At 39.0% G+C, this 14,948-nt stretch overlaps 1 protein-coding gene across 1 annotated transcript in view; it reads left to right on the top strand.

Annotated features, from left to right (window-relative positions):
• The window catches only part of MAML2 (mastermind like transcriptional coactivator 2), a 102,674-nt gene that overhangs the window by 2,920 nt on the left and 84,806 nt on the right, over positions 1-14,948 (top strand). The window contains exon 2 of the mRNA XM_072402833.1: positions 1,375-1,947. Coding sequence (XP_072258934.1) covers positions 1,522-1,947 — 426 coding nt within the window. The 5' untranslated portion in view covers positions 1,375-1,521. The remainder of the gene's footprint in view (positions 1-1,374; positions 1,948-14,948) is intronic.

The following is a 14,948-nucleotide window of genomic DNA, read 5'->3' as shown; positions in this document are numbered from 1 at the left end:
CTGGAGAGGAGAAAGAAGCCTTCTCTGAAAATTAGCATTTGTCCCCATCCCTCTTCCCCTATCATTTGTTAGCTTCCTATCACTCTAGGGTAATTATCATGTTATGTGTGTATGGGAGCTGCATTGCTTTTGTATGCAGACTAAGTCTAGGTTCACACTTGCGGTGAGGTTGTGTTCAGTTTACCACTTCCTCACTAGAATCTCTCTCTTGGGTGATGGTAGTGAGTGGTACAGTGTAAGCGTTCAAGCTGCTGGCCATGGAGAGCTGTGTGGGATCACCCAATCCGGAGGCAGGTGTGAACCCACCCTTATGGTTTATTTGAACAAGGTGTCCCGCTTCATTTTGCTACATTTACTCCAAAATGTTTAGTCCATTCTGATTGTGCAGTCATCATGCTGGCCATGCAGTATTCTGGACTCCTAAGGTCCTCACACCCAAGGAAATTCTGCTAATGCAATATTGTTAAACATTTAGTATTATTTTTAAACTTTATTTATATAGCGCCAACATATTACTCAGCGCTGTACATTAAATAGGGGTTGGAAATGACGGACAGATACAGACAGTGACACAGGAAAGGACCGTGCCAGTTTTGGCCTTGTCTGGCTTTGCCTGTACTATCAGCACAGGCCATGTGACCATCGCCAGCTGCAGGTCACATGACACATCTCCAGAGTTTTCATAGGGGGGTCTATTTGTAAAGCAGTGAATCTGACATTTACTAAAAGATTCCTTGGTGATGAATCAATTTCTGCTATTGAAACACATGGACCCAGAAGGTTTTTTACCAGGAAATGTTTCCATGAATATTTTTACTGCTTTTTAAATAGACCCCATAGTGTCACTCAAATTTTAACTGCACAGGAGCACAATGGTTAGAACTCTTGTAACAGCAGACCCCGATTTACTTCAGAGTGAATAACCTACAGAGTGAATTTTCACCTATCTCAGTGAAGGAGAACAAAGTGAAAATTCAATATCAAATCATGTGCAAGGAAAAAAAATTGGAATTTTCTTGCACTTGATTGCCGGCACCATTTCAGCTCATTTACTAAGCAAATAATCACTTTGAAAAATGACCAGACACAGAATTGTTACATTTGATTGTAGGCACCCTAATGGGACAGTAGAGATTCTAAATGGGTCAGTATGGTTCCCCAGGTGTTCATGTTTTTCACTGACATGTACATACATTTTTTTTACAGAAAATCAGCATAACAACCAACTAGTTAGACATATTTTTTTTTTTTATCACGATAGGTTTCTGTTAATTTGTCCATTTCTGTATAAGGCCATCTCCAGCTGTAAATTCCTTCCATCTATGCCGTGTATGAAATGATGAACTCGAAGCACTGACATTCTTTTTCTTCTAGGACCGGATCTTCTTCCTCATTTATCTACATTGTTTGGAATTTCCTGGATCATCTTTAAGCCTCCGTTAATGTGGCATTGGGAATCATTATAAATCATCCCTGATTTCATAACTAGTAGGAAAAGTGCCTCCATACCGAGGGGGAACTATGGGGGAAACGGCCCCCCCACAAGCCCCGGCGGGAAGCCTTGGAATTGGTGTCTCTGGTGTCGGCTTGCTCGGAGGAGGAACGGCTGCTCCTCGCCTGCACAGCGCCATAGTGGAGCGTTTGCGGGCGCGGATCGCTGTGTGTCGGCAGCATCACCTGAACTGCGAGGGGCGCTATGAGCGCAGCAGGGCAGAGAGCTCAGATAGAGAGAGGGAGAACACGCTGCAACTGCTGACCTTGGTCCAACACGGCCAGGGTACCAGGAAGAACAGCAAACACAATAAGAGCACCTGTGCTGCTCCACCTGATTACCGCCAACACCAACAACAACAGCAGCTGCTTACTGACGACAACGGTAATATCAATGGAGATCGGCACCACCAAACTTCTAATAATCTGGGGCAAAGAAACCCGGCACTGGTTGCTGTAAGTAGAGCCATGCTTGTCTATTTTATTTTTTTCCAGATTGATGAAATTCATATAATTAAGTGGAAGTAAAAGCAAAAAGTTAAATTATTGAAAATCGTAATTGTGAAATGTCTTATCGGACGGAAAGTGTGTAACTTTATTTAACCTTATTTTTAAATCAGACTGCCACGTCCATGACCTTTCCTTTCACTACTCCTACTGATTTCTTTTTTATGGCGCATTGACAAATGTGCGACACTCATGTAATAATAATGGCAACACTGCAGCGCTTATCTCGCACATTTATGATACAGTTATAATTATTCTAGACAGCACCCCAAAGAACTCTCCTCAGTGCACTTCATTGTATTTACAGTAGGCATTGCAATGGGCATCTGAAAATAGTTTAGGGCAGATTTTTGGACTACTGTGGAGCATTAGGCAGATCATAAAAATGAATGGCACAGGAAAACTCAAATACGCATATTTGCTGCAGCCACACATATGTATGAAGGAGCCCTTAATGTTTTGTTTTATTTAAATTGGCAGCAATATACAGTTTATTAGTAACCTAAATAATTTAAAAAAAGGCAATGGGCCAAGACAAATCAAAACCAAATAGCAAATATGTAACATGACTAAATGGGACCTTCATCTAAAACGGAAGGTTTACTTGCACTGGCCAGGCCTTTTCCCCCCATATTCCCCTTTCATAGCACCTACTATAAGGAGGTGAAAAACATCTGTAGAGGAAAAAGTTAGCATTATGATTACCTTACCCCCAACTTCTACCTCACTGGTCGTAAGGTTACGGCCCCTTCTAAGTACAATACTGTGGAGCTCAGAGCAGAAGAAATTTCAGGAAAAGACACTTCAATCCACTGAAAAATGGCGGACACCATCATGAAGGGCAGACATGTCATTCTTTCCTTGGTGCAGGGGTGTCAAACTCAAATACACAGTGGGCGAAAATTAAAAACTTAGACAAAGTCACAGGCCAACCTTTAAATATAAAACCTTGATGTGATCACGACCGTCATCACTTGGATAACAGCAGGGTACGCACAGCCTGGGACACCGCTATATGACACAAGGCAATGGGTCACCAAAAAGCTGGGGCTAAATCTTATGAGCGGCCCGCCGCTGGAACCATCTCTTCATTGAAATAGCGCCTCTACTACAACTCCCTGTGTTACTTGTGTCTATAAAATAGTCCAATACTCCACGCATAGAGAGAGAGCCCGCTGATCTATAGACGCGAGTGATGCCGGGAATTGCAGTAGCGGCACTATTTCAATGCAGCGGAGGGTCAGCTGGAGTTCATATTTAGAATTCCTTTGGGGGCCAAAAATAAAGGATGTTGAGGGCCAGAGTTTGACACCCCTGCCTTGGTGCTATAGGCAGAAGACATGGGTAAGGTAAGAATAATTCTAACTTTACCCTTTATAGGTACATATTGCACCTAGGTATAGTAGGTGATTTGAAAAACGGGGGGAGAAGACCCAACCATTTGATTGAAAAGTCCGCTTTAGGGGGGCAATCATAACTTATGTTAGGTGGATCCTAAAAGGATGAGGAACATGGTGACTCTAATTTACTAAAGGGGCATGTTCACTACCATAGTAAAATAAAGTGAAAAATAAGTTTTTCCAAAGAACGCCCCATTCACGTGCAGGGAAAGTTAAAAAAAAATACATTTTAATTATGATTGGATGATTGAAGTCAGCACTTTGACATATAACCTAGGCTGAGTGAAAGTGAAATTTCAATTAGCAATGAAAAACTTGTGCTTACTTTTATTATCCAATCCTGTGCAAGCCAAAATTCTGTTTTTCTTTTTTTCCTTGCACATGATTGAATATGCTTTTCTAAATACAAAATTCACTCTGTTTTACCTCATTCACTAAGATAAGTGCAAATGAATTGTTACTGTTTTAGCAAATTCACCATATTGACTTTTTGGGCCTAATCTAAGGTTGGAGAGGATAATATTATTATTATTAATATTATTATTATTACTATTATTAATAAACAGTATTTATATAGGGGGAAGTAACGCACAATAAGAGGAGAGATATGTAGTGAGCGTTTCAAAAGACGGGTAGGCAAGTTTGAAAAAATGGGTTTTGAGTGTTCTTTTAAATGAGCGGAAAGTAGGAGCAAGCCGAATAGGACGAGGAAGACCATTCCAGAGAGTGGGGGCAGCTCTAGAAAAGTCTTGGAGCGTGCATGTGATGAGGTTATGAGTGAGGAAGTCATTAGGTCATCAGAGGACCGAAGAAAGCGGATAGGGGAGTTTTTTTCTATCAGGTCAGAGAGTTAAGTGTGATGATACAGTTTTATCAGTGAAGCTGAGTGATCCACCAAACCTGGAATGGATTTCTTAAAAGTCATTTGTCATTTGTTAGCAAATATTTTCGATCCTGCACCAGATCCATTCCAGGTGGATCACCCAGCTTCACTAATGAAAGTGTATCCTCTCCAGCTTTGGAGGACATTAATAACTTTATCTCTCAGGAACACCATTGGTTCAATCTGCATTCTCCTTCTCTGTCTGTAGAATCTCCCTGCTGCAGTGGAACTTAATTTCCAAAAAAAACTCAGTGTAATGATTAGAAAGTACCAGGACAATAGCTATCGGAGGCCAGGGTTTAGTAAGGATATAGTAAGCAAAGGGTAAATATATATTGCACAAAAAAGAATACTGGTATTTGTTAATTAACTGAATACTTTATTTCTTACACTGGGCCTGATTTTTAAAGCTCTGCAAGACTGGAGAAGATAAACTATTGTGGGAAATGTTTTCAATCCTGGACAAGATTCATTCCAGGTTTGCTGGATCATCCAGGTTCACCTATGATAGGCGATCTTCTCCAGCCTTGCAGAGCTTTAATAAAAAAAAAAACACCATGGTGAATTATTTAAACCCTGAAACATTAGTTTGCTGTGTGCTAACCTTTGAAAATAAGTTTGTTTGTAGTTTCTGAGTGTTTGGACCCAGTGTTTGATTTATGTTGGCCGTCTCTGCCCTGTGTGATGTAAAAAGCCTGAATAATGCGGAGCGTGGCAGTGATGACGGGTTCTAGGCATGGATCTCCATGAGGTCACACATAGCTGAGTTGTCTCTCCGATGATAGACGCACAACCACTGCAGACACACCGGGAAACTGTGAGATGAACGCAGCACATTCACCCTTCTACTTTGTGTCATCCTCTACAAACAAGCTTGTTTACAAGGAAAATGCTTTCATCTGAGGACAATCTGTTTTAGGCCAAAATCGGATTCCTTAGCACCTGCGGTTTAAAGGGGAGCTGAATAAACTTGCAGTGTTTGCTCGGCTTTGTGTTACAAGAATTGCTGCTGTGTTTGTCAAAGCTACAGCCCTGTTTTATTCTAAAGCTGAAAAGGGGCTTTGCCTGTCCTTTTCTGCAATAATGACCTGCTGGATCATGTATTCATGATATTCAAGTGGAATTTTAGTTCCGTTTTAAAGAGAAATCTTCCATTTGGGACACAAGTTCTAGTGACCACTGTCTTAAGGGGGAACTCCCATCACTTGACCTAAAGCTCTCCAAGGCTGGGGAAGATACACTTTCATCAGTGAAGCTGGGTGATCCATCAAACCTGGAATAGGTTTCCTAAAAGTCATTTGCTATTTGTTAACAAATGTTTTCAATCCTGAACCAGATCCATTTCAGGTTTGGTGGATCACCCAGCTTCACTGGCGAAAGTGTATCCTCTCCACCCCTGGGAAACTTTAATAAATCAGGCCCAATATGTAGGCAGGGAGTTGACACAGACAGGAATGAATAAAACCAACAAAGGTTTTAATCCCTAAATAATTTATTCAAATTGTAAAAAAGACTTTTGCTTATTCATGAACTTTAAAGTCCATGTGAATTGCAAAGCTTCATGAGGTGTATTTTGGGGTTAATATTTTTCTGACTGAGCTGCCATATTGAAGCATTTTCTTACAATTTCTTTCAATTTATTGAATTAGGGTCATGTCACATGGCTGGAGATACAATGGCAGTGGCAAAGTCAAACTGGAGAAGGTTCAAGTGATCTGTGCTGAATAGCTTCTTTGCTAACCCGAACATTGCAGAATGGTAATCGCTAGCAATGGGCCTGCAGTATTACTGGCTTTATTCGTTATGGATAAATTCTAAAGAAATTAGTAGGAAGTTTCTTAGCAATTCCAACGTTCTCCCCAGCCCCTTATAACTGGGTGTACTACCCAGCACTTTTCAGTTTCAGCTGTTTTATGGTGGTTACTGAAAGATTAGGTCACAATACAGGGATCACCACCTACCTACAGCTTCTTCCCACCCAGCTTAAAGAAAATTCTTAGGAGAGTACTGGATTCTGATACAGCATCAAGACTGTCCATGTTTTTGGTGTATTTGCAAAACTCTGGAGTTTGGCGATATGCATTATTATCATATTAGAATGCATTGCAAAGTTCATAAACCCCTTTCTTTATAATAAGGAGTCCACATTAACTAGTGAGAATTGTATAAAAGACATCTTTATTCTGGTGCGTCTAGAGCCCTATGATCTGTGTACACTGTATAGCATTGCTTACACCTCTGCCAGTAATAATGACAATGAGGGAACTGGAACTTACTAATTGCATAGAAATATTTTTTGTAATGTGTGTAGAAAGGATTAGCAAGGAGCAGCTTTTCTTTATACAAAGTAAAGCCAGGTACATTAACATACCATAATGTACTTATAGTTGATACTTAACTATACAAAGAGATTAGTGTTCTCTGTAGAGCCATCAGTATGGAAGAGTCATGTTATGCTGGAGGTCTGAGAGAAGAATAAGCTTTATTATTTCAAGGGCAAAATGTTTGCTTTAGGCTTAGTTACAAGTTTTCCTTACACAGGTTGACTCTATCAGGTTTATGGTGTGAACATTTTGAGTTCCATATTCACATATTGCAATTATTATGGAGACGTGCAGTACTGTTGGTATGCAGATCTTTTGTGAAAATGAAAACCATCGACTTTTAATTCTCAAAATGTAATAAATAAAATAATGCTAACAGCTGTGTCGGTGCAGCAATATTCAAGGAAATGATAATTAACAAATAATCATTACAGAACCTTTATTATTGAATAGTACAAATTTGTGGCAGTGATTAGGAACACAAGCTGTTGATGAGAAAGGTAAGCAGTGCAAAATATAGCAAAGATTTGAAAAGTAAGCTGGTATATTCATACAACCACCTTCACAATTTATGATTATTACACAGTATTTATATAGTGCCAACATATTACGCAGCGCTGTACAAAGTCCATAGTCATGTCACTAACTGTCCCTCAAATGAGAGCACAATCTAATGTCCTTAACATAGTCATATGTCTTTGATACAGTTCAAGGTCAATTTTGGGGGAAAGCCAATTAACCTAACTTTGTTTTTGGAATGTGGGAGGAAACCGGAGTACCCAGAGGAAACCCACACAAACATAGGGGAGAACCTGCAAACTCCATGTAGATATTCCTAGCTGAGATTCAAACCTGAGACCCTAACCTCTGAGCCACCGTGCTGCCCAAATACCTTTTTTGTGTGCAATAAGTGCATTGTACATTAATCTGTATTTAGTTTCTTTTGCAGGCAAGCATAACATTCTTTTACTGGTGAACATATATTTTCAAATGTCAGGTCGTATGTACTTCAAAAGGTATGAGCTCATTTATACAGGTTGGGCTGACATCCTTTAAAGTTAGGTAAATGTTCTTTTAAGTGGACACAATTTCTTTGAAGTTGAATGAATGTTCTATGAAGTTAGATAAATGAAGAAAATGAAGAACGTTCACCATATTTCAAGGAATATTTGCCCAGTTTGAAAAATATTCACCAAACTTCAGAAAGAACATTTTCTCAACTTTAAAGAACGTTCGCTAAAGCCTTTAGAAACTGAAACTGGACATGTTCCTCCATGTTAAATATTCACACAAAAAAACATTGAATTGTTCCATTTTCATTCAAGTTCAACTCAAGAACATCAGAAATGACTGGTGCTTATCACTTAACTACCAGTGGATTTATAAACAGCCCTTGATACAAGGGGTAAATGTTGGTTAAAGCAGAACTATACCTGCGATTACTCACCAATCCCCCTTCCATCGCTGGCTGTCAATATTTTCCTTCCTCTTTCTTCCTGAAGATGATCTTTGGTCATCTTGATTGGCCATGCTCGGATGATATAAATCCTATTCAGGGAGATTATTCCTTCCTGGCATGCGTAAGGGAAGCCGGGATTGCTGGGTTTCCTTGGCCACCAACTCTAAGCTGTGCCTGGCAGCAATCAGCCAGGTAACAACAGGTATTGCAGAAGGGACACCGCCAGCCTCCTTCTTCAATGACCACTGGCCTTAATTGCCCATGTTAAAATTGGACTTTAGTTCCTCCTTAATTTGCACAAAATAAATGTACACTTTGGTTGTAACCCTTATTATGAAAAAATTTTTATAGACACCTGATGATCCAACCTATACTATATAAAAGTATTTTGAAACTCCTCTAAATTAATTATTTCAAGTATTTTCATTAAAATGGTCCTGTAAATTCTACAGAACAGAAAAACATTATAGGTAGTTGGGTGCTTCCAACCTCAAGGTTTTGGGATGGCCTGGTAATACTAGTTTGGTTTGGAGGAACTGGAGTGGTTGTAAAGATTCCTGACCTTAACCCTAGCTCAAGATGTTTGGCATCAATTGGAACGTTGATGCTGTATGGGCATGAATTCCTACAAATGTTATAGAACAGTAGTTGCCAACCAGTGGTCCGCGAGGTCAGCCGCTGGGGGGCACCGGCCAGAGCCACGGACCATGTCTCTTGTACAGATTCTAGGCTCAGGGAAGTGGTCGAGTTGTGTCTCTGGGCCTGCAATGGAAGAGTGGACTTATTCTGTCATTATGACGTCACTCTGGGGGAAGTTTTTCCCCTTTGATTGGCACATGCCTCCCCGCGCATGCATGGTCGGGAATCCATGCATTAAGTGGTCCGTAGGTCCAAAAAGGTTGGCGACCACAAATATAAAACTTTTTTCGGAAGAGTAGAGACAGAAAGGCGCAACTTCTGCTTATGAATTTCGATGTCCAATAAGCTCATATAGGTATGATGGTCAGGTGTTCACCAATGATTGATTATATAGTGTACCTTAGTACACAATTGTTAACCTTTAAACAATAAAAACAGTTTGAGGTATTACAATTATGATTACAATACAGATGGATAAACAGCAGCCTGACCATGTTAAATCTCTGAGTGTAATACATTCACAGCATAGCCATTGAATAATCTCTCAAATGAGAAATCATTTTACATACATGAAAAATCACCTTATGTGTTTTTATATGTAAGCGCCTATTAAGGAGAAACTATAGCAGGCTGAAACATTGGTTGTTGAGGCACAATAGTAGTTGGTCAGAAAAATGAAAAATGGCATAAATGTAAACCTGGCCATCAGAAGGTTGATCAGCAAGACTAGGCCAAAACGTCCTGGAGACACAGAATACAGGCAGGTGTTTTACTACAAGAATTATAATACTGCCCATGATACAGAAGTGTAAAACTGGCCAGAAGCAGGACGTTGTTCAATGAGCAATACAAACCAATATGTGCCAGAGACACAGAGCACAGACTGCTTAAAGATAGGAGATAGCAGATCATAAAGGACAGAAGGAGGTCATTTTTAGTCACAGAAACAGGTTTCCATTAAATTTGCCTATTGTTGTGGGGATTTTGGAATAATAAGTAAAATGCTGTGAGGTGGTTTAGGCGCAAACTGTTTTTGCATTTAGTTTCCTATATATTTTTTTCTTTTAGGCAGTGACATAGCAATTTCTCTTGATGACTATTGAAAAGGATTACAAGCTTCTCACACTCTCTGATTTGGAGTGATGTACAATTTGCAGGGCACCTTGCTAGATGATCAGAGAGAGCAGAGGGGATTCTTAGGAAACAGTTCCTATAAACATAAAATTAAAAATCAGTGTACCTCCAAAAGAAGCAAAACCACCCTTTTCCTTCATTTCAACAACACTTTTCCATAATTTCAATAACAACTAACCTATTTTAGTCTTAGCAGTTGAACAAGGACTGACCTTTTGCACTCATACTGGAGATAGATTCCCTTTAGGAGGATTATACTTTGAGGGAAATGGAGTTTTGATTGCCAGGCTCTTGGATGACCATACAGTAGGCTGTTGCAGCCTCCACCTTTCGGAATAATATACTGTTTACAAGTTAATAGGGTGGAGGTACAAATCTAACACTTCACTTGACAAGTGATAATTGGAAATGCAGAGCCAAAGTCTGACTCAGTGCTGATGATATCTGTCACCTTAAGTGGTGGAAACTTCTTATTTCACGTTAATTAATTTCCTTTAAACAGCGATGGCCTTTGATGACAGAAAAAGTAACTCTTATAAACACCTTCTCGGGAAAGTTAGATGCCTTCCTGCATCATCCCACTCATTTAGAAATATCCCGGGGCAGAGCAATTTGAAGAGTTTGGATTTGTATTCCGTCTCATCCACGGTAACATGCTGTGACACCTGCAAGTTTATGTAATGTATTGAGAACGTTAAAAGGGACTTATTCTGGAAAGTGTTTTATAAAACACCTCCAGGCAACAAGTAAAGCTAATTAATGATGGTGCTATAGAAATAATACTAATATTATATTACTTATGTCAAATTTATGACCATTTATAAAAACAAGGATATGAGCACTCATGGATGGTTACAGCTAACAGTTACCTGAACTCAATGGCAGGTGTGCAAAAATATATTTTTAATTAAATTAATGAAGAAAAGAAAACTCATATATCTAGTAGTAATTGGTTCTTTTAATGTTCAGGATGTTTCACAGCCTTCCAAGCTGCTTCATCTATTCTGAACGTCTGAAGAAGAGCATTGGACACACCTTGGAGATTTGCTCATAATTCATGTTGTGTCTGTAAGATAGGATTTGAGGGAAATTTCTTGAAGAAGACAAAGCTAAAAAAAAGAAGGGAAATTTAACCATTCTCTGCTTTATTCCTCTTTATCCGAAATGGAAAAAGAAGGTTTGGTTTTAGATTTATATTTTGATAGATTTTTAAGGTAGGTACATAGCAGACATTCAATGTGGGGTTGGGTTTGGGTTTCTCTGCCAAAAGTAATTACTTAATAATGGTGCAATTTTTTGGATATCCTATGTATTGGGTCTTATTTATTAAAGCTGTCCGAGGTTGGAAAGGATACAGTTTTATAAGTAATGCTGGGTGATCCAGCAAACCTGGAATGGATTTCTTAAAAGTAATTTTCTATTTGTTAGCAAATGTTTTCAATCTTGGACCAGATCCATTCCAGGTTTGCTAGCTTCGCTGATGAAAGTGTATCCTCTCCGACATTGGAGAGCTTTAATAAATCAAGTCCATTGAGTGTAGAGTACAGGAAGTAAAGGGAATTCTCCCTAATGGGACACAGATAGCAAAAAGAAAAATAAACTGACAGCACTTTAACCTTCACCTACTTTATCTAAACGTGTTGGTTTCTGATACCCTTTAAAGGCTCATTCCTGACTATGCAATGTCTATAAACACATTTTAATTGGAACCTCAGTGATGAAGATATATACTTCCATGCATTGTGCTGTACTTGAAATATTACTGCAGGTCCAAATTTATTTTGCCGTGTTAACGCAACACAAAAGGACAACATGGGACCAAACAGATTCTGGTTGTTTTCTCTGAGGTAACAGTGCTTTCCTATTCTTCACACAGCACTATTGTCACCCTATGACAGGGTGGTCTTAGATGGACATTGCACACATAAACATAAACGCACACCTAAACCTAATTTAAATAACACATAAACAAATTTACTCCAGCTAACAAGTTCCAGGACCATTTTTTCATTATTTGGAAGAACCTTTTACAATATATAAAATAATATTTAGGTACCCCTGTCCTTGGTGTATGGTTTGTTGACCAGGATCGTTGGACCAATTGATGGGATGGAACAAACATTTATAAAGAAGGGCTGAAAAACAACAACAAAAAATGAATGTACATACTGAATATTATTGTTTCGGGTATTATTCCATACAGTTACCAGAATGCAGTATTTTTTTGCAGGTCTCCTTTAGTTGTCCCTCACCTAACTTCTGTGGGGTGACAGTGCTATTCTCTAACTGCAGCACAATTATGAACTAACAATGTTCAGATAGGCACAATAGAAGCTCAGCACAGCCACAGAAATATTTGTGCCCTGTAATTCTAGGCAGATTATAAAAAGAGGTTGTAAGAGGGCAAAAAAAGGAAGTTAAAGGAAATCTTATCCGTGTATGAGTTGTTCATCCTCTTCCTACTTGCTCCCTCTTGACTACCTTGTGGTTATTGTAGCAATATAATTGTGTGGGAAAATGTATTTCCTAAATTGCATACTTGGGATTCCTTACAGCGTGTTGATACATCTGAATTCCATTTCATTGCCTGCTCTTTAACACTTTCTGTGCTGGGCTGCCCATCCACAGCCAATTCATCAGCCTGAAGGACATTACTAGGCCATTCATCATTACTGCCGGTCATAATGACAGCTCATTTTGAAGTTGCACATATGCGTGATTCCTGGCTGGTAAATTGGACTTGGGTAAAATATTGCTGAACTGTATGCAAATCCATAACTATATAGAAGAAGAAGCATATAATGGAGCTGTTTTACCTGTCGAAAGATTTGTATTACCATCCATTTATTACCGAGATTTGCACAATACGTTGTCCTATAAGCAAGGCAAAAGACAAATTTTTCTCTACTGCAGTTATGCAACATTTTTAGATCTTGACTGAGTAATAAAAGAAGAAGCAGCAAACTCATGAGCTCATTTCTTAGTCACTCTGGTGTCATCTCTTATCATTATTATTATCCAGTATTTATAAAGTGCCAACATATTACACAGCGCTTTACAAAGCCCATAGTAATGGCACTAGCTGTCCCCTAAAGGGGTTCACAATCTAATGTCTCTACCGTAATCATCATGCTCCTTGTTAATACATAGGCTCTTGTGTTTGGCTCTTTGTGCTGCTTTTACCTCCCAATGCTTATGCTGTGCTGCACAAGGGTCTGCAAAAGTTTAATGTCATATCAATATCAGGTACTTGTACTGCTAGCATTTGGAGAAATTGCAGCTCCAGGACCCCTTGTATACTGACCATAAAACTAAATCCTATGTAATGGGTCATGTGATATCTAAAAGAAAAAAATGGAAGATCAGGACTTAGATTTCTTAACTCTCCCCTTCATGCAATAATTACATGACCATAGCTATAGAAATTCTTACACTGATTTCCCTGGTTGAATTTTAGCATATAACAGAAAATGATAGAATGATAAATGGCAGTCATATCCTTATCCATTGTCTGTCTTACAAACCTTCACAGAGGGACAATGGGGCAGATTTCTAAAGACTGGAAAAGGTAGACTATCATGGGAGAACCTGGGTGGGTAAACAAACTTGGAATGAAGCTAGTCCAGGTTTAAAATCATCTGACAAATAATTATTTTTTTAAAAAAATCTATCCTATGTTTGCTGGATCACCCAGGTTTCCCTATGATAATCTACCTTCTTCTGTTTTGGAGAGATTTAATAAATCAGGTCCAGTGTATGATGGCAGCCGTCACCGGGCACCATAGGTCTTTCCACTGCTGTAAAGGGGTATTAAGTTTAGTTAACAGTTTTCAGACTGGCCCATTGGTGAGCCTGATAATCTGGTGTATAGACTTAAATCTGATGGATATATACATATATATATATATATGCGTGTATAGAATTGTATATATTGCCAAAATGCTATCCAGGCTGTATTATGCTCAGTGTCTGATGCCAAAATTCATCGTTATGCCATAACTTTGGAATCTCATTGGTCTTCAGAAGCTCTGGCAGTAAAAGCCTAACTACAGATCATCAAGGCAGCGCGCCTTTCATCTCCTTTAAGTAAAAAGTAAATGGTAACGTGATCTTGTTTTACTTGTTCCCCTTCGCTCAGAGAAGACAGCTTAGATTAACCGCGGTAATATCTATAGCATATATGCTTGGGAGCCAAATTAATTGGAAGGATTGTTTCCTGTGCTGATGAGTTCAGGGTTGTCATGGAGAAAAGACCAAGATGTGAGGGGAGTTCAGTGTTTTGTTGGGCAGATTTCCAAGCGGCCAAATCAAATGAGCTGAGCAGAATTGGATGCCCTTTTTAAGATTGCAATATCAGAGGGTAGAAACTGGGCTCCATGTATTCGTACCAAACCCTTTTACATCCTTTTTATAATTTCCAGGAGCACCCTCTATAAAAATGTGTAATATAACTACTACAGTCATAGATTTCTTTTTGCATGCTCTAAATTATTTACTTTTTATTATTATGTTATTTTATTATTTATATTATATTATTTTATTATTTACATTTTATTATTTAGATAATATTTTATTATTATATTATTTTAAAGCAAATAAAATATTAATGTTGCCCAAAGCAACAAGTGAGATGATTATATAAATAAAACTTGATGCCAAAAAGTGCTGTATTTGTAGCACTGTAAGTAACTTTCACGGTCAATGACTGCTGGTCATAACGAGTGTTAGGCAGGGCAGCTGATACTCACCTTTTGGGTTGGGTGGTAGGTCCAATGTTAATGTTTTATGCTAAAGTGTTAATAAATCCTCCAGCCTGGGCCAGGTGTCTGGCGGCCAAATTGTACTCCTTTTGCACAAGTTTAGCCCATTATGCAGCCCTATGCATGAGAAAAATGGAGGCCTGGGCAACTGTGAAGTGGGGTTTTAAATACACAGAATTCCAGCTTTCTGTGCCTTGTGTCTTTATGTTAATTGGACCCATGGGCATTTTGCACCCCCCCCTAAAACTGCCCCGATGTGGCTCTGCTGGACTATCATTTTTATAAAAGTGCGTATGTGACTGTAGGAAGGACGGTGGATCTTTGTAGCCTCTGCTAAGCTCAATCTTTACG

This window comes from Pyxicephalus adspersus, chromosome 1 (assembly GCF_032062135.1).
Source record: "Pyxicephalus adspersus chromosome 1, UCB_Pads_2.0, whole genome shotgun sequence".
NCBI lineage: Eukaryota > Metazoa > Chordata > Amphibia > Anura > Pyxicephalidae > Pyxicephalus > Pyxicephalus adspersus.
The sequence above is the reverse complement of the archived record's forward strand: the minus strand, read 5'-3'. Positions and strand labels throughout refer to the sequence as shown.